General features: G+C 44.4%; 1 protein-coding gene across 1 annotated transcript in view; it reads right to left on the bottom strand.

Moving 5' to 3' along the window:
- The window catches only part of LOC146202796 (sushi, von Willebrand factor type A, EGF and pentraxin domain-containing protein 1-like), a 59,959-nt gene that overhangs the window by 20,179 nt on the left and 20,982 nt on the right, over positions 1-18,798 (bottom strand). Inside the window, exons 8-11 of the mRNA XM_084602087.1 lie at positions 17,020-17,193; positions 8,468-8,671; positions 6,498-6,671; positions 2,353-2,526 (exon numbers count right to left, since the gene is read on the bottom strand). Of these exons, the coding sequence (XP_084458213.1) occupies positions 2,353-2,526; positions 6,498-6,671; positions 8,468-8,671; positions 17,020-17,193 (726 nt within the window). The remainder of the gene's footprint in view (positions 1-2,352; positions 2,527-6,497; positions 6,672-8,467; positions 8,672-17,019; positions 17,194-18,798) is intronic.

The raw sequence follows: 18,798 nt of genomic DNA, 5'->3' as shown, positions 1-18,798 counted from the left end.
TATACTCAGCAGAGTTTAAACATTCGGAAATATTTCTCTGCAAACCTAGGTGCAGCATAAAAACTGTGTAAGAGCTCATGATATGCGCTAGCTCTTTCTTGTCGTGGAGGGGGTGGCGTTGAGGTGTGCTATATCAAGTGAGATAAATTTCACTATGGGCCAAATATTGCTAACAGGTATTCATATACACAGCGGGGCAAAAAAAAAAAATTATAGAATGCAATCTGCGTCAACCCGACCGAAGGCATGGCGGTCGGCTATGGTAACAGAGATGGTAACAGCGGGCTTACGCACTTAACGACACAGTTCTTTCGGCGTTTTGTTTTTGTAGTTTTACCTTTTATATTTGTATTCTAGTTCTGTTGTGCATACTTTGACTTTGTTATTTGCCCCTCCTCTCTCTACTGCACCAAAATTTTAAGGGTATAATATATAAATTAATAAATGACCAATTTTGTCAGCGATCATGTTCATCCTATCTAGAGTGAATGATGTACTCAAGCTAAAACAATAAAACATTCGCATCTCTAAGACGCCACTATTACTCTAGGCGACGCTTCGTTGCTTCCACCCCCATCCGTCGGTCACAGATACGTCCGAAGCGATGCGCATCAAGTATACAGAGTCGGTGATGGCTTCAGGCCGGACCGCAGTGCAATAGTTGGCTACATGTGGAAGCGTTTCGTCTGCTGCACCGCAAAGCAAATGACCTCACGTTTCGCTGCAAAGCGTGCTCGCTACGTTCGTGTCAGGAGCGCACCACAGCGTCCCTCCGCTGGCGGCTGACGTCCTGGCCCCGGCATTGCTGTGACAGTTCATCTTCGCAATAGCTGCTACCTCTTGACGTACGGCGCCAGAGTAGATTTATTTTAAGCTGAAAGCCTTAATTGGCTCATGCATGTCATGCGCAGATTGCGTCCGCAGGGATCGGCAACAGATAGATACCGAAAATATAACGCTCTTTTGTATCAAAATTGTGGCGCTACCGTTTTTTGTGCAGCGTTCAGGGTGACGTCATACCTTTTGCTTCCCATTTACCATCCATGTTCTGGTCAAGTAGGAAGCTAGTCTGCGACAGGAGCTCGAACCAACGACATATGTGCCCCTAATTTTATGCAATTAATTGTAATAGAGCTGCCCACCACAGAGTGAGACAGACAACCGCGTCTTTCATTTCCTCAAAAACAAAAAAAGTTTGATTTCGAGGAAGGCATAGTTTGCCAAACTCTGTGCCCTAGTATCTGAATGCTAAACCGTGAAACATAATCATGCTAAACAGTGTTTTAGCGCGTCTTAATCGGCTTAAGCGGAGGTAAATCCGGGCTACTTTTCCCGCTTCCGGGCACTCAGCCGCTCCCACTTGTCACACTTGTTCTGGAACCCTTGGGCTGGATGGCCAGTTGATGCGCACAGTTTTTGTCTTGCAATTTTCTTTCAAAATTGTGTACAACTAGTATAATGACATGCGCAGATCAGAAACGACAAGTCTAGTACTTGTCGTCCTTTTGCGTCCTTGTCGGCGTCTAAAACATTGCTACTAATACCAAATTGAAAAATGGAAATTGTAAGCTGTAAGCTGTAGGATTAAATCTCAGGCAGCGACTCTTGGTGTATGAGGGACGCCAAAGTGCAGGGCGCCGGATTCGTTTAGACAAACGTGGCGTCAAATAAATCCTAGATACCGTAAATTTCATTTAGTTCATTTTTTTCACCACCGTAATGAGAGCACAAAAAGAAGACAGCCATGTTAGCATTCATGACAGAAGCCTGCTATTCATATTTACTACAGCTCGTTATGTTGTAACGCCGCACGGTCCCTTTACTGCACACAATACACGTTCGAACTGTTTCCTGCTCAATTCACAGTGGAGCATTATCTTGAAGAATAATTTTCGTATTCAGAGCCGAAGCAAACACCGTCAAAATCGAGTTTTATTTGGATAAAATTTCAGTGCATCAGGTTGTGCAGCTAATTACATACAAAACATATATAACAGCTCGTACAGATCTATACGGGTTATCCGAATATAATAAACCTTCGCATTTTTCTTTGTTCGCTCGTGTGTGGATTGGTTTAGCTCATTTCGATAAAAATAAAGACATCATATGGCTAATCCCTATAGCCCCCCCCCCCCCCCCCCCACACACACACACACACACACACTATTGCTCTTGAATATCAAGAACCGTACACAGGCGCAGAAAACACACCTTTTGAAGGGAGGGCGGGTAAGTGTTGAAAGAATCGTGTTCTCAGGAAAACATATATTCAACTTCCTTCTCTAACGACGCGCTACCAGAAATTGGAACAGAGGTCTCGTGATTCAGCACGGATAAACATGCCACACCGACCTTCGCAGTGCGGACGCTCGCCGGTCCATCGGCCGTCGGCGTCGCAGGTACGGCTATTGTCGCCGACAAGCTTGAAACCAGGGTTGCACAAGTAGTCGGCCTTCGAGCCGACCACAGTCCCTTGAACTGTCACGACGCCGTTAGCGATGAAATTCGGGCGCCCACACTCCACGACTGCGGCAGAGAACGTAGCATGGATCAGAACTAAGGCACCAGGCTAGACGCGATTACATAATCAACATACAAAAAAAATGCATAAAACAATATTATGCTCACACCAGCGCAGAGATAAAGATACGTATAATGTGCCGTACTCATTGTCTACAAATGCGCGCACACATTTTCCTCGCGCATGTCACCTCATGTTGTTCAGGAGAAAATACAGCAAAAATGGCTTCAGATCCAAGCTTGTCTTCTCAAAATCGTGAGAATAAATGGATACAGCATTTCCAAAATAAGGGTAGCGTCCTTTTTTCGAGACGCCATTAGGCTCTGCTGCTTTTCGGACACTCGACACCAGCCCTATCGTGTGGTAAATGTTAGAGCCAGCCAGCATGTCGTCCCACTACATATACATAAAGCATACAGTAGTTTCTATGTTAGGCTTGTGGTGACATGGCCCCTATGATATGCTTCTGGCATAGTCTCCGCTGACGACACTCACAACCTTGAGGGAACATCTTGCAAAGTTTGGTTTAGCTTGTAGGGTGCAAGATCCTGCAGCTGAGAATATAACTATTGGTTTTAGAAGTCGGTGGTTTCCAATCTTCCGAGTGTAGTGTCTACATTTTTGTGCCCTTGCGCCTATTAGTAAACCCGCCTAAGTGACCGGCAGTTACGGAGAAGGCCTTGATAAAAATCAATGGTACTTGTTTCAGTTCTGTCTCTGGCTGGGAAGTTTGGTATGCGGGACAACCAGCGGCGGCATATGCGCCATTATTCCACGTCAAGAGGCTATGTGTCGGCGCCACTGACAGTCTGCACAATCCCTGTTTTCTCTTGGGAATGAAGCAATAGAGGTGATAGAACTTGCGAAAAGTTCTGTCCGCTAAAAGCTTCCGAAACAAGCCTCACACATATAACTTAACAAATTTTACACCCACCACTATCCATCGACTTACCCTGACACTAAGAAGTCTATGAAAAGGAATTTACTGAAATTGGTTTGGCTTATTGTATTTAACGTCCCAAAATGACTCGGGTTTTGAGAGATGCCGTAGTGAAGGGCTGCGGAAATTTTGACCCCTGGAGTTTTTTTAACGTCCACTGATATTGCACAGCAAAAGGGCGCTTTGCTTTTCGTGAAACGCGGCCACCAAGGCTGGGATTCGATCCTACATCCTCGGGCACAGCGATCGCCGCAACCACTGCAGCACCACGGCTGGTCTATCTGTTTAATAAATATAAAAACGCCCACGATCACCAAGAATTCCGTCAGGGCTCTGTGCAACGCAAGAATATTTAAGCTAGCTTCATAACAGAGAACATATCTGCAGCTGGAAATGGTGCTTTGTATGGGTTAAAAAAATATCTTCAGAAACCGCTTTGTGCCGAACAGTGAACAAAGGGAGGAGGAAAGAAAAGGGGCACGAAGGCGATGCTACTCTCAACTAAAAAGTTATATCGGATACAGATACAACGCATTCGAAACGTGAACCAAATTTGGGCAGAAAATGACGTAGACCACAAACACAGGCGCCATCACTGCGCCCGTTTGTTCTTGCATGCTAGATAAGCAAACGTTCTATGCACGTAATGAGCGGTCGGTGCATATCCCTATTTATTATCTTATTAGAGCAGAAGGGGACGGAGTAGATCTAGTGAGCTTATATTCCTTTAATTACACTCTTTCTTTTAACAGGAGCTCCCACCTTTTCAATAAGCCGCAAAGAATTGCTGTCGCGGCGATTTATGCTGAATTGGCTCTTTGATTGGTTGCTTTCGTTGTGTTATACACTCCATCCAGACAGGGATTTTATCTTTTCATTTGAAAGGTGTGTGTGATCTCTGCGGTACGCTATCATGTTGCCACGCCCATCCTAGGAATAGGCTATTGGTGGAACCGTAGTACAGCGGTCGCTTTCTCTCGTTGACTACAGAGATAGCTTGCGCGACGGTAATCATAGCCTTCGCTTTCATCTTTTGGATGTTAAAAAGTTCCACGATACCATGTACGGAGATCAGGGTACTTCGGTTAGGCTTGGAAAATACGTTATCTTTACGAGCAGATCAAAATATAAGGGGATTGTACTTTTTATTATTTGAATATTTATATACCTCTGTATCTTCTCTCTCACGTGTCTGCAAAATGGTATCCGTTCCTGGGGGGATGGACACATCACGTGGATAACGTCAAATCTTGCCATAATGACAATCGAAGCCATACATATGTTTTTACTGGTGAACGTTGTAACTGTAAAAGCGGGATGTCTTCCGCTAAAATCACTTAGAACGCAAGTGCGTCCTTCATTAAAGAACAGAGCGGCTTTCGCAATACGTGCACGGGTAAACGGAGCAGGACGATGGCTTCGCATTCTTCCCTCCTATTATTAAGGGCAGCTGCATGCATGGTAACCTGCGAGCTATCTCTCCGAAAAACTACTTTCTTCGTCGATGCCTCCGCAGGTTAGTGAAGATGTCCGCTTCTTAACTGCGGAAATAAAGGAATATTATGGATGCGAGAGTTGGGCTGTGGAAAAGGCTGACCGCCGAAGAATTGACGCGTTTGAATTGTGGTGCTGGCGAAGACCTGTGAGAGTTCCTTGGACTGCCAGAATATCAAATCAGTCCATATTGTCGACCATAAACCCTGACTGCTCATTGGAGGGTCAAATTCTAAAGTTAAAGCTCAGCTACTTTGTTCATCTGATGAGAAGAGAGGAGTCGCTGGAGAAAGATTTGATGTTGGGAAAAGTTGAGGGTCGCCGGAGAAGGAGTAGGCAGCGAACGCGATGGTTAGATGGCATCCTCGAGGCACTGCAGATGAAGTTATGTGATGTTAGGAAGATAGTGAGAGACCGGAAAGCGTGGCGTGACATGGTCCATAGGGTCACGAAGAGTCGGACACCACTGAACGACTGAACTGAACCGCAGCTAAGGCTCTTTCATATATGTGGGCAAGTGCATGCATGCATTCCGCCATATGATTAAGTTTAAACTGCCTCCTAATCATCCTAGTTTCTGGTAAATGATTGCAGCAAAGCCGCTATGGGAAAAGGTACTTTGTCGTTTGGGGATGCCATTCAGGCTGCCCTTAATCTGTTTCACAGCAGCGATCTTCGAAAATGCTTTGTAACGCCGCTGATGCTGTATCTCCCATGCAGTTCCCTACGTTGACCACCAACCATCAGTTGAGAAACCGTGGATATAAAAAGGGATGATCCCCCAAATGCCATGACCTCTGAAAAAAAAAAAAAAGCGTTGGGGGGGGAGGAAAAGCGCCTTTACATGTGATAATACCATCATACAAAGCTTTGTGAGCGAACAACGTTGACAAAGCAAGGATGATAACATCCTCGAACATCAATTTGGTTCGCTGCTATGGTGTTCAAATTGTTTTGCGCCTTCACAGCAACCGCATGCAACATAACTTCAAAACACTGATTCCACATGTCTAAAGCATACACAACGGCTCCTAGGCTTCGTGAAGTGCGGCCTGAAGATTTGTAACACGTGCAGAAATGTTATGCGGTTTCTGTTATTCTTTCGCGCCATTTCTTTACGTCGCAGCAGATAAGATAACTTGCAGCACTGCGCCGAAGCTCTCTTGGCTGAAAGCCCCCTTGTACTTTGTATTTTGTTATCTTTCTCCACAAAAATGAATACAGTTCTAATGCAGGGCAACAGCAGAAATTAAAAAAAGAAACAATCCTTTACGCCTGCCTGCCTTGGCCTTGCTGAATGTTGCCTTCTCTCATTCTCGTATCGTAACGGGCCTGTTCCCCTTCAATGTTCTGCAAAGCACTATATAATGTATAAAAGGTCTCGCACAAATCTTACATTTAAACGTACACCTTTTTCCTGACAATCGCGTTATTTACCGAGACACATGTAATTTTACTGATAATTTGGCTATTCATAACGGTCTGGCAAGGCGAGGAAGGGGAGTTTCGACCGCTTGGGAGACGATTAGATTGCCCACCGACCTTCGCAGTGTGGAGACTCTCCGGTCCATCGGCCGTCAGCGCCGCATGTGCGTCTCTTGTTGCCAACCAGCTTGAAACCGCGGTCGCACGAGAAGGCGGCCACTGAGCCAATCACCGTTCCGGAATGCCGTACACTGCCGTTAGCGATGTCTTGAAGGGCGCCGCATCGCACAACTGCGGCAAAGAACGTAGGTCGCCTGACGGTTGAGAACTAAAGCAGCATGAGGGGACACAGTTTTACACTTCACTCGAACCCCCCCCCCCCCTCCCGCCACAAATAAACTGAAATGTTACGAACTATTCAATAGTAACGCAGACAAAAATAATATCGCTTATATTAAAAAAAAAATTGGTAGAGGCACTTAAGACTCCTAACATAAGGGAATTCGAAAGCATCGCTCTTTATGCGACCGCTATTCCGCTCCCAATTTTTAGAAATTTATTAAAGTTCTTCCTTTTGTTTTGTCTGGGCGTCGGTTGCACATCACATCAGCCATATGCGGACCGTGTCGCCACAAAGCGACTAAAGTTTCTAACTTTGCACTGCCTGGAAGCAAGGCGTAGTCGAAGTGCATTCGAGGTTTCATCTGCCTTGATTTCACGCAGGGCTTCAGTGTGTCCATACCTGTGGTTATAAGTCAATGCCTAGGCGGAGGCACTTATTTTCTGAGCAGCATTAGACGATTACTACTGGTGTAGCATCAGCACGCATCCCAAACACACGTCAAAGTTATTTGCATCAATTCACGTCCCTAGTTCCCCTTCTATAACACGCCTGAACCAATAACCCTTCCTGGCCAATAAGTGTCGTCCACGCCTGGCGCTCGAAGGGCCAGAGTTCCAACCTCAATACCGGTGAATTTACTTTATTATACTACTACTATTTTCCGGCCGTCCCACTTACAGCCACTTTTTACCGTTAACCGAGTGTCAGCAACAACGCCAGATGAATGTTTGGGTAATTGGCCTAGTATTGCTTCCGCATATGTAATGGAGAACAGCTTGAAGCCTGGTCCCCTTAAACACCGCGCGAATTAAGAGATAAAAATGTTTTACCTGTGAGGAATTAAGCAAAGAGGAGAGTTTGTCTTCTTAGAAAAGGTTTATATTCGAATCTGCTGCTCATGCCATCTTTAAGTCACGTGTCTGACACTCACAGGCTAATACCTAGCGTTGGCATAACAAATGTATTTACAGAACGTTTTGATGAAGCACCGAGAAGAAAGGAGAAAAGAACAGGGACATGCCAACACAATGCTGTCATCAGTAAGGTCATCACTTTTAAAGCCTAAAATTGTATGAATTGAAAGCGCTGAGGAATGGTGCGCTCACACCATCACGATGCCTAACGCAAGCAAATCAGCAGGAAGTCATCGAAATATTTGCCGCATACAACCATGCTAATACAGCAAATACGGGTTTGCGTGGTAAGTTGCAATTTTTTCCCCCCACAATTTTTGCCCCTATGGCACCACGCTTTTCGTCGAAGTTTGCAATAGACCCGTTGATCACACTCTACCGCGTTGGCGTTATATGATTGTAATCTAAGACAGCGCATTGGCAGAAATACTGCGATATTTGTACAAATATACCTTTAATCCCAACTAAACGAAAAGACAGCGTTCCAAAGCGGCGAAGTTCAAAAGCTGCGATTAATGACCGGCACGGGTGGGTCTCCTGCCATCGTATCGCAGCGGGTACTAGCACGGAGCTGCATGATCTAGGTAGTCCCCCAAAGTATACTATATGCATATCTCTTCGGAATAGAAAGGATCAAAGGAATTGAGAAAAAAAAAAATGACTATGACATTATACCAAATGTCAAGTGCACAACATCTGCTTAGACATCAAGGTAAAACTTTTTCTATTGAACGCCGATTATGTAATGCTGAAATCAGAAAGCGTTATACTACACATGCTTACAGAGGTAGTCTTCTAAATGCTGAGCCGCTTTTTTATGCTCTACTTACGTTTGCAGGTCGGGGGCTCGAAGAGCCAAACTCCGGTTTCTTGGCAGATGCTAATGTCGGAGCCGACCAGATCAGTGTTCTCAGGGCAGATGTAACGCACCATTGTGCCACTGCGTTGACGTCCGGCGACAGGCGTCTCATCCACCATCACGATGCCTCCTCTTTCAGTGAACTGCACAAGCATCTCTTCCGGGCACCAGATTTCTGCAGGCCGAATGTAGACCACATCGTTTCACTTTTATATTGGTTAAATCTAATTATATTGCTTAAATTCAAATAAATACAATTCAATAGCCAATCTTCGGCTATGCTTGGAAGCTTTGAATTATGTCCTACTCCACTTTCGGTTTTCTATAGGAGATATGCACTGAGCCCCTGCTACCAGATGGCGCGAGCATCGTCCCACCTCATATGCCATGTCGAAAGTCACCGGTGGCATAGGCTCGCCCAGTGTCAGGTTCGCTGTCAGGTGCCCGCCGTATATTGGAAGTGATCCATAAAGTTCGATCAAGCTGTAAATATTTCCACACCCACTTTTCTTTGTGGAGCCCTTTATGCGCATGGAGAATTAATACAGTTGCTTAATTTGGGTGACAGAAGGTCGAGCAAAAAAAAAAAAATACTGTCACGCGCTCGCAGCATAAACAGCACACACAGAGAGCATGTTTTACAAATTTAGTATCGGCAACGTAGCTCTGCTTGAAATGCACATGACCCATGTAACCTAGGTTCGCAACAACGCGATGTGCAGCGATAACGCTTGATACAGTTGTAACACATCACTTGCAAGTCAAAGGAAGTGACAACATTGGCTAAGCGAACAGACACGTCGCAATTTGCTCACCTCTAAAAACGGCACGCCAGTCGACACCCTCACGTGCGTGTGGCTCTTAGCCTCGCTCGCTTGCCAAAAATAAAACACTTTCATGGCTTAGTACGTTTCAATTTCTTCACCTGTCGCAAAACCTAAGACCGCACTTCACAAGTCAGGCACCGATGTCGGGAAATTGAACGCGAAGCAGTGGTCTTGTAGTACGCGGCGCACCTCGGCGAAGTTAGCGCGGTCGTACGAGCCGATGCCTTCGCTAAGTCAAACATTTTGTCTAGACCGTCGTTTTTCTTGTTCCACGAGGTCCACGGGTGTATCCACTCGCTCGCATGGTTTTCGCTGGCGCACGCAGAAATTTCGTCACGTCAAGACACGAAAGGCGTACCCCACGGAACACAACGAGTTGATTACTGCGGCTCGGTGCGGCGCCCGCACGCACGACCACGCATATGGCGAATGCTGCACCGGCCGCTAGCGCCCCTAGCGGATGACGTCACGTGCATACTTCCTATAGGAATGAGAGCTTTGAGAAGCAACCTTTCAACGATCATAGTGCTCCCGTTATTAAGCATTCTGTGCTTTGCTAATAGGAAGTGGAATGGCATGAAGGTGAAAGGCGCTGGATACAAGTTTTTGTTTACATTGTGCTTCTTGAAGCGGTTGTAACACCAATTTTGGGGATTTAAAAGGATGCATCTATGTATAAGGTCATCCACGGCCACTTATCAACTTCTCCCTTGCGCAAATCTGTCCAAAAGCCAAAGAACGCGTGCGCTGGCCCGTTCAAACTGGAATCTGATCCCGTGACCGCCTTATTGACAACAATTAAAAGCAGTAGGGAGTTTAATTTCGCAAGTGTGATGAAAATGGCGACAAATTGGAACATTTGAACGAACAACTTAAATTTGCGTTACACAGTAACTCGGTTAAATATCCCCGTCGTGCGCTGCACCTACATTTATGTGAACGCGACCCGAATTTCGTTATATCTTTGCAGGGAGGGTGCATTTACAACTTTGAATTTGGCGCCCGTAACATTTGTACCCACCTTCGCAAGAATGTGGTGCCATGTCTTGCAGCTACATTAAAACGTGTTTGTAAACAGCAAGTAAAGATGATGTCGCAACGTTTTACAGCGGGATGAGTGAGTAGCTCTTATTTTCGAATGCCTCTTTGTAAACCGATACCTAATAGTCCTGCTGTTTATTGAAGTGAATGTGTCAATAAGGAAATGTAGATGTTTCATGCCACATTTCATTATCTCAGACATAAAAAAGTACTTCAGAGGACTTTCAAAGTTTCGCGTCCACATATTTGGGCATGGTGTCTTAATGCCGAAATTGTCAAAGTGGCGCATTCTGTCCGTGGCGCTCCGTTATTTTTTGAAAGAGCAGTATGGTAATGCGCTGATTACTTGCAGGTGTTCCAATCGTGCAGGTGTCAAGGTATACTATCCGAGGAAAACATGTATTCTTGCTTAATGATTTGTTGGAAAATACAAAAATGTCTCAATATTTTTATTCATGCACCAGCTTTGAGGCGTCCTGATCACATATGTGGACGCGAATGTTTTTTTAATTTAAACATTTTTGCATAATATTTTATATTTGAATTTTGCCTATTCTACTGATCGTGCATAGTGCAAAAAATATTTAATTTCAGAAAATTTAATTGGCGCCTGAAGGGGATATATAGTGCCATCTAGAGTTTATTTTCTTCCCTTGTCGAGAGAGTGAGAGAGAGAGCAGTTTTAAACAACCCTTATTCGCGGACCGAATCTCTCAGCGTGACGCCTGCGAGGCAAGCTTTCTACTGCTTAAGCTATAAACGCGCCAGCGTTTCGATATTCCCCCATCGCCTGCGGCTAGTGGCGCCGTAGAGTGGCGAAGCGCAACATGCCTGGGGGGAGAGAGGTGACATTCGGTCGAACCGAGTGCTTTCGGCGTGATTATACAGGCTGTTTCATTCATAAATTTCTGCAATTTTTAAAGAAAGTTTTGTGGTTGAGCCCCGGTTAAATCTAGTGTGTGGCTAAAGCTTGTACGCACGGCTACACTTAGTTATGCTCCTTATAGAAGAATCTATAGCCAACTTGGCCTAGTAGTTCTGAACGTTGACCTTTTCTTAGTAGCCTCTGTCCCTGGTAATGTCACTTGTATTTATTTTTTCTTAGAAATCAGCCTACTTCAAGAACACAAAGACAAAGCGAAATTATAATATAGTACTAACAGAGCAAATCCCTTGATCGTTTCGTATTGAAAGACTGTAACAACCGAAGTCGCCCTCTAGTGCCTGGAAAAGCTGCGCGCAACCCCTATGTTAAATAATAAAAAAAAAAAACTGCAGCAGATCTTATTTATGTACAAATCTAAATGACCCCATCCCACTGATGAGTGTTTCCTTTGTCAGCTCGATCCTCATAGGTTCGACTGTTTCGAGCGTGGTTTCATCAATTCCTTCTTCAGAACTGCTTTACGATCGACTACAGCCTACAGCAGATCATACAGCAGATTATAAGTTGTAGGAATAAATATCACATAGCGATGCTTGGAGCATGAGGGACGCCAGCGAGGAGGGATCTGGATTTTTTTCGACATACGTAACGTAGAATAAATTCATGATCCCGTACATTTCATCTAGTTTATTTATTTATTTAATATACTCTAAAGGCCCAGTAGGGCTTTACATAGGGGTGATATAATAATAATAATAATAATAATAATAATAATAATAATAATAATAATAATAATAATAATAATAATAATAATAATAATAATAATAATAATAATAATAATAATAATAATAATAATAATAATAATAATAATAATAATAATAATAATAATAATTTATTTCTCCTTTATTACAAGGAAAGGAAAGCAGCAGCCGCTAAAAAGCTGATTCGAAGAGCAGATCATTATCATTTATCATTAGTTGCAGCTGGTCCCCTGCTACTTAACAAGGCAATGTCATCAGCGAATCGCAGATTACTGAGATATTCTGCATCGACCTTGATGCCTAACTGCTCCATGCCTTTGAATGCACTCTGTAATCAAGATGTAATAGCACTGGGATCGTGCTATTACATCTTTGGGGAGATCGTGTCTCCTTGCCGAACACCTTTCATAATTAGAATTTTATCACACTTTCTTTTACAGAACCATGGTTGCCGTGCAGCCACTGTATATATATATATATATATATATATATATATATATATATATATATAGTGGCTGCACGGCAACCATAGTATATATATATATATATATATATATATATATATATATATATATATACAATGGTTGCCGTGCAGCCACTAAAACATATAAACATAAAAAAAAGACATATAAAAGTACCATCCCCAACGCTTTCCTTGGCCTCGCCGACTGTTGGCTTCTTTCCTTCATGTATTATAACGAGCACCCTCATTTCCCCTAAATTGATCTGCTTGTAGCTTATGGGGGTCTCGGTTCTGGCAGTCTTGAAGCCATAGGTAGCGTAAGAGGGTTCTAGCACAGCTTTCGCCCTCGCTCTTGAACACGTTCTACGTGACGCTGGCGGTAACAAAGGACGTTCTACGTCCGCCGCTATGGCTGAGGGCGGCGCTGGTGAACACTCTCAAGATTAGTATCAGTTCAGTTCAGGCGTTCAGTCGTGTCCGACTCTTCGTGACCCTATGGACCATGTCACGCCACGCTTTCCGGTCTCTCACTATCTTCTTAACATCACATAACTTCATCTGCAGTGCCTCGAGGATGCCATCTAACCATCGCGTTCGCTGCCTACCCCTTCTCCGGCGACCCTCAACCTTTCCCAACATCAAATCTTTCTCCAGCGACTCCTCTCTTCTCATCAGATGACCAAAGTAGCTGAGCTTTAACTTTAGAATTTGACCCTCCAATGAGCAGTCAGGGTTTATGGTCGACAATATCGACTGATTTGATCTTCTGGCAGTACAAGGAACTCTCAAGAGTCTTCGCCAGCACCACAATTCAAACGCGTCAATTCTTCGGCGGTCAGCCTTTTTCACAGTCCAACTCTCGCATCCATACATCACAACTGGAAAGACCATAGCACGAGTTATACGGATCTTGGTTGGCAGACTAATGTCTCTGCTCTTTACTAGGCGGTCAAGGCTAACCATTGCTCTCTTTCCCAGAAGCAGGCGTCTCCTAATTTCATGGCTGCAGTCTCCTTCCGAGGTAATCTTGGAGCCCAAGAACAGAAAATCTGTCACAGCTTCCACTTCTTGTCCATTGATGCTCCAGGACTTGATAGGGCAAGACGCCATGATCTTTGTCTTTTTAATGTTCAGTTTAAGCCCAAACTTCTCACTCTCTTCTTGTATGCGCAACAGAAGTCTCTTGAGTTCCACTTCACTTTCTGCCATTAAAGTGGCATCATCCGCATATCTAAGGTTGTTGATACGTTTTCCAGCAATCTTCACTCCAGCTGAAGACTCGTCCAGACCGGCCTTCCTCATGATGCACTCTGCATATAGGTTAAATAGACAGGGCGACAGTATGCAGCCTTGCCTCACCCCTTTCTCAATCGGAAACCAATCAGTAAGACCATGCCCAGTTCTGACTGTGGCCTCTTGCCCTTCATACAGGTTCCTGAGTAGACAGATGAGGTGAATTGGAACTCCCATCTCTTGGAGAGCTTGCCACAATCTGCTGTGATCTACGCAGTCAAACGCTTTCGCATAATCAATAAAGCAGAAGTAAATGGGTTTCTGGAACTCTCTTGCTTTTTCCATGATCCAGCGAAGGTTGACAATTTGATCTCTAGTTCCTCTGCCCTTGCGAAACCCAGCTTGCACGTCCGGAAGCTCCCGATCCACATACTGCTGCAGCCTACCTTGGAGGATTTTCAACATCACCTTGCTAGCGTGCGAAATAAGCGCGATCGTGCGGTAGTTGGAACAATCTTTGGCACTGCCTTTCTTCGGAATGGGGATGTAAACTGACTTCCTCCAATCCTGTGGCCACTGCAGGGTTGTCCAAATCTTCTGACATAATGTATGCAGAGTGTTAACAGCGTCGTGGTTGATGTTTTGAAGCAACTCAGCTGGAATACCATCAATTCCGCTAGCTTTGTTCTTAGCAAGGCTGGCTAAGGCCCATTCAACTTCACTCTTCAGGATGCCCGGCTCGAGATCAGTAATCACAACTTTCTTATGTTGGGTTTGCACATCCGGGACAGCATACAGACAGCATACAGCATACAGATTAGTATACAGACAGCATAAATACCCAAGCAAGTAGCAGGGGGGACAGCGGTCGATGTAGCTCAGTTGGAAGAGCACCGGACGCGATATTCGGAGGTCGTGGGTTCGGTTCCCACCATCGGCACGTTGTTTTTTCTTCTACTTTGTATTTAATTATCTTTCCCCTAAACAGGTTACCTTACTAATTTCTGTGATTACCTAAGCAAACATAAAAAAAGACATATAAAAGTACCATCCCCAACGCTTTCCTTGGCCTCGCCGACTGTTGGCTTCTTTCCTTCATGTATTATAACGAGCACCCTCATTTCCCCTTAATTGATCTGCTTGTAGCTTATGGGGGTCTCGGTTCTGGCAGTCTTGAAGCCATAGGTAGCGTAAGAGGGTTCTAGCACAGCTTTCGCCCTCGCTCTTGATCACGTTCTACGTGACGCTGGCGGTAACAAAGGAGTTCTACGTCCGCCGCTATGGCTGAGGGTGGCGCTGGTGAACACTCTCAAGATTAGTATACAGATAACATATATACCCAAGCAAGTAGCAGGGGGGACAGCGGCCGATGTAGCTCAGTTGGAAGAGCACCGGACGCGATATTCGGAGGTCGTGGGTTCGGTTCCCACCATCGGCACGTTGTTTTTTCTTCTACTTTGTGTTTAATTATCTTTCCCCTAAACAGATTACATTACTAATTTCTGTGATTATCTAAGCAAACATAAAAAAAAGACATATAAAAGTACCATCCCCAACGCTTTCCTTGGCCTCGCCGACTGTTGGCTTCTTTCCTTTATATATATATATATATATATATATATATATATATATATATAGATATAGTGGCTGCACGGCAACCATAGTTCTGTAAAAGAAAGTGATAAAATTCTTATTATGAAAGGTGTTCGGAAACCATAGTTCTGTAAAAGAAAGTGATAAAATTCTAATTATGAAAGGTGTTCGGCAAGGAGACACGATCTTCCCAGTGCTATTACATCTTGATTACAGAGTGTAATCAAAGGCATAGAGCGGTTAGGCATCAAGGTCGATGCAGAATATCTCAGTAATCTGCGATTCGCTGATGACATTGCCTTGTTAAGTAGCAGGGGACCAGCTGCAACTAATGATAAATGATATAGACAGGAGAAGCAGAAACGTAGGCCTAAAGGTTGATATGCAGAATTGCAAGGTAATGCTGAACAGCCTGAGAAAGGAATAGCGGTTTAAAATAGGTAACGAGGCATTGGAAGTGGTAGGCGAATATGTCTACTTAGGACAGTTCGGGACCGCAGATCCGAACCACGAAAGGGAAATAACTAGGAGAATAAGATTGCTATGGAGCGCATTTGAAAGGTGTTCAAACATTATGACTAGCAGCTTACTGGGATCACTCAAGAGGAAATGTATAGCAGTTGCATACTATACCGGTACTGACCTATGGTGCTGAAACATGGAGGTTAACGAAAAGGGATGGTTCTACTGAAGTTGAGGACAACGCAGAGTGCCATGGAACGGAAAATGGTAGGTGTAACTTTTAGCGATAGGAAGCAGAAGAGTGGGTGAGAGAAATGACTCCAGTTATTGACATTTTAGTCGAAATCAAGGAGAAGAAATGGGCATGGGCAAAACATGTATTTCGTATACAGGATAACCGATGGTCTCTACGAGTAGCCAATTGAATTCTATGGGAAGGTAAGCGTAGCAAGGGGCGGCAGAAAATTAGGTGCCTGGATGAGACTAAGAAATTCGCAGGGGTCAAGTGGATGCAGCTACCACAGGACCGGGTGCATTGGAGGAAAATGGGAGAGGCCTTCGCTCAGCAGACGGTATAGTCCAACTGATGACGATGATGATGATGATTTTACACGTACAGGGTTAGAAATGCAATCATTTATCTTCACTGATTGCAACCGATTAGTCAAGAACACAATGATCTATCTGGTCGTATTATCGTCAAGTTGCAAATTTTTAACTTTAACCAATGAACATTTGTGAGGAACGCGATCAAACGCTTTGGAAAAATCGGCAAAATAGCATCTGTAACGAGGGACATATGTAGCGCGTAGTACAGGTCAGCAATTATTTCAAATAACTGCCTTTGGCATCATCTTTTATAACGGAAACCATGCTAGTTTTCTTGAAGCCGATTATTTGAGTTTAAATGGTTCATAATCTGAGAAAGCAGGATGCGTTCAAATTGTTTGGAGCGCTGACATCGTATAGCACACGGACGCCACTTCGTTTTGCCTCTTAGCTCATTTAGAGAAAAAGAAAGAGACATCATATTGCTAATGCCTATAGCGCTATTGCTGTAGAATATCAAGCACCGTACACAGGCACAGAAAACACACCTCCCGAAGGAAGGGGGGGAAGGGGAGGGGGGAGAAGGTAAGTGTTGCAAGCATCGTGTTTTCAGTAAAAAATATATTCAACTTCTTTCTCAAAAGACGCGCTGCCAGAAAGTGGAACAGAGGTCTCGTGATTCCGCACGAATAAATATGCCACACCGACCTTCGCAGTGCGGACGCTCGCCGGTCCATCGGCCGTCGGTGTCGCAGGTACGGCTATTGTCGCCGACAAGCTTGAAACCAGGGTTGCACAAGTAGTCGGCCTTCGAGCCGAACACAGTCCCTCGAACTCGTACTACGCCATTAGCGATGCAATTCGGGCGCCGACACTCCACGACTGTGGTAGAGAAAATAGCATGAATGAGAACTAAGGCACCAGGCTCGCGCAAGTTCATATTCAACTCTAAAAAAAAAATACTAAAAATGCATAAAAAAAACGAAATCATGTTCACGCCGGCACAGAGATGTAGCTACGTATAATCTGCCGTACACATTGTCTAAGAATGCGCGCACACATTTTCCTCGTGCATTTAACCTCATGTTCAGGAGAAAATAAAGCACACATGGTTTCAGGTCCAACCTGCACTTGATTAAATCGTGAGAATGAATGAATGCAGCATTTCTTAAATAAACGGTAGCGTCCCTTTTCCAGGACGCAATAGGCTCCAACGTTAGCCGGACACCCAACACCAGCCCATTCCTGTGGTAAAGGTTGCAGCTGACCAACATGTCCTCCTTCTCTTTGCTTTGTCAGCAAATTTAAGATGACTTCTAGATTAGGATTGTGTTGACAGGCCCCTAAGATAGGCTACAGGCCTACTCTCTGTTGTCGATACTGAAAGCTTGAGGAAACATGTTGCTAATTTTGGTCTGCATGGTTTGTATAGTGTCAACATCCCGAAGCTAAGAATATAACTGTCGGTTATATAGAATGCGGTAGTATGCTATCTTCCGAGTGTGGTGTCTACCATTTTGTGCTTGTGCGCTTATGAGTAAACCCCCCTACGTGACTGGCAGTTGTGAAGAAGGTCGTGATAAATAACCAATGGTAATTTTTCAGCTCCGTCTCTGGCTGGGAACTTTGTATTCGAGACCACCAGCGGTGGCATACGCGCCATTATCCCCTGACAACAAGCTACGATTCGGTGTCAAGACAATCTGCGCCATCTATGTTTTTTCTTGAGAATCAAGCAATATAGGTAATAGAACTAGCGAGAAATTGAGTCCCTTAAATTTTCCGAAGCAAACCTCAAATATAACTTAACATATATTACACCCGCCACTATCCAGCGGTTCTCTCTGTCGCTAAGAGGACCATGAAAAGCTATTTACTACAATTGGTTTGGTCTATGGTGTTTAAGGTACCAAAGCGTCACAGGCTATGAGAGACGCCGTAGAGAAAGGCTCTGGATTTCCGACCACCTGCTGTTCTTCAACACGCACTGGCATCACACACACACGGATTTCTTGTTTTCGCCTACGTAGAAAACGGCCACCGCGGCCGGGATTCGATTCCGCATCATTGGGCATAGTAATCGAGCGCCGCAACCACTGCACCATGATGGCGGGTCTATCTATTTACTAAAATTAGAAAACGCACACGATCAGCAAGAATTCCATCAGTCCTCTCAGCAACGTAATCATATTTAAGCTAGCTTCATAGCACCAAACATCCGCGAATGAAAATGGTGCTTTGTTTGGGGTAAAAAATACCTTGAGAACCCCTTTGGTACTGAACAACGAACGAAGGGAGGAGGGAAGGAAAGGGGCATGAAGGCGATGCTACTCTGAACTAAAAATTTACATCGGGTACAGATAGAACGCATTCGAAATGTAAACCAAAATTTTACAGGAAATGACCTGAAAAGAAATGGATGCGCCATCACTCCGTGTGTTTGTTCTTGCCAGATAACCTAACGTTTTATGCACGTACTGAGCGGTC

The sequence above is a fragment of the Amblyomma maculatum genome, chromosome 1, assembly GCF_055883805.1.
Source record: "Amblyomma maculatum isolate TAMU_Amacu chromosome 1, ASM5588380v1, whole genome shotgun sequence".
NCBI classification, from domain to species: domain Eukaryota; kingdom Metazoa; phylum Arthropoda; class Arachnida; order Ixodida; family Ixodidae; genus Amblyomma; species Amblyomma maculatum.
The sequence above is the reverse complement of the archived record's forward strand: the minus strand, read 5'-3'. Positions and strand labels throughout refer to the sequence as shown.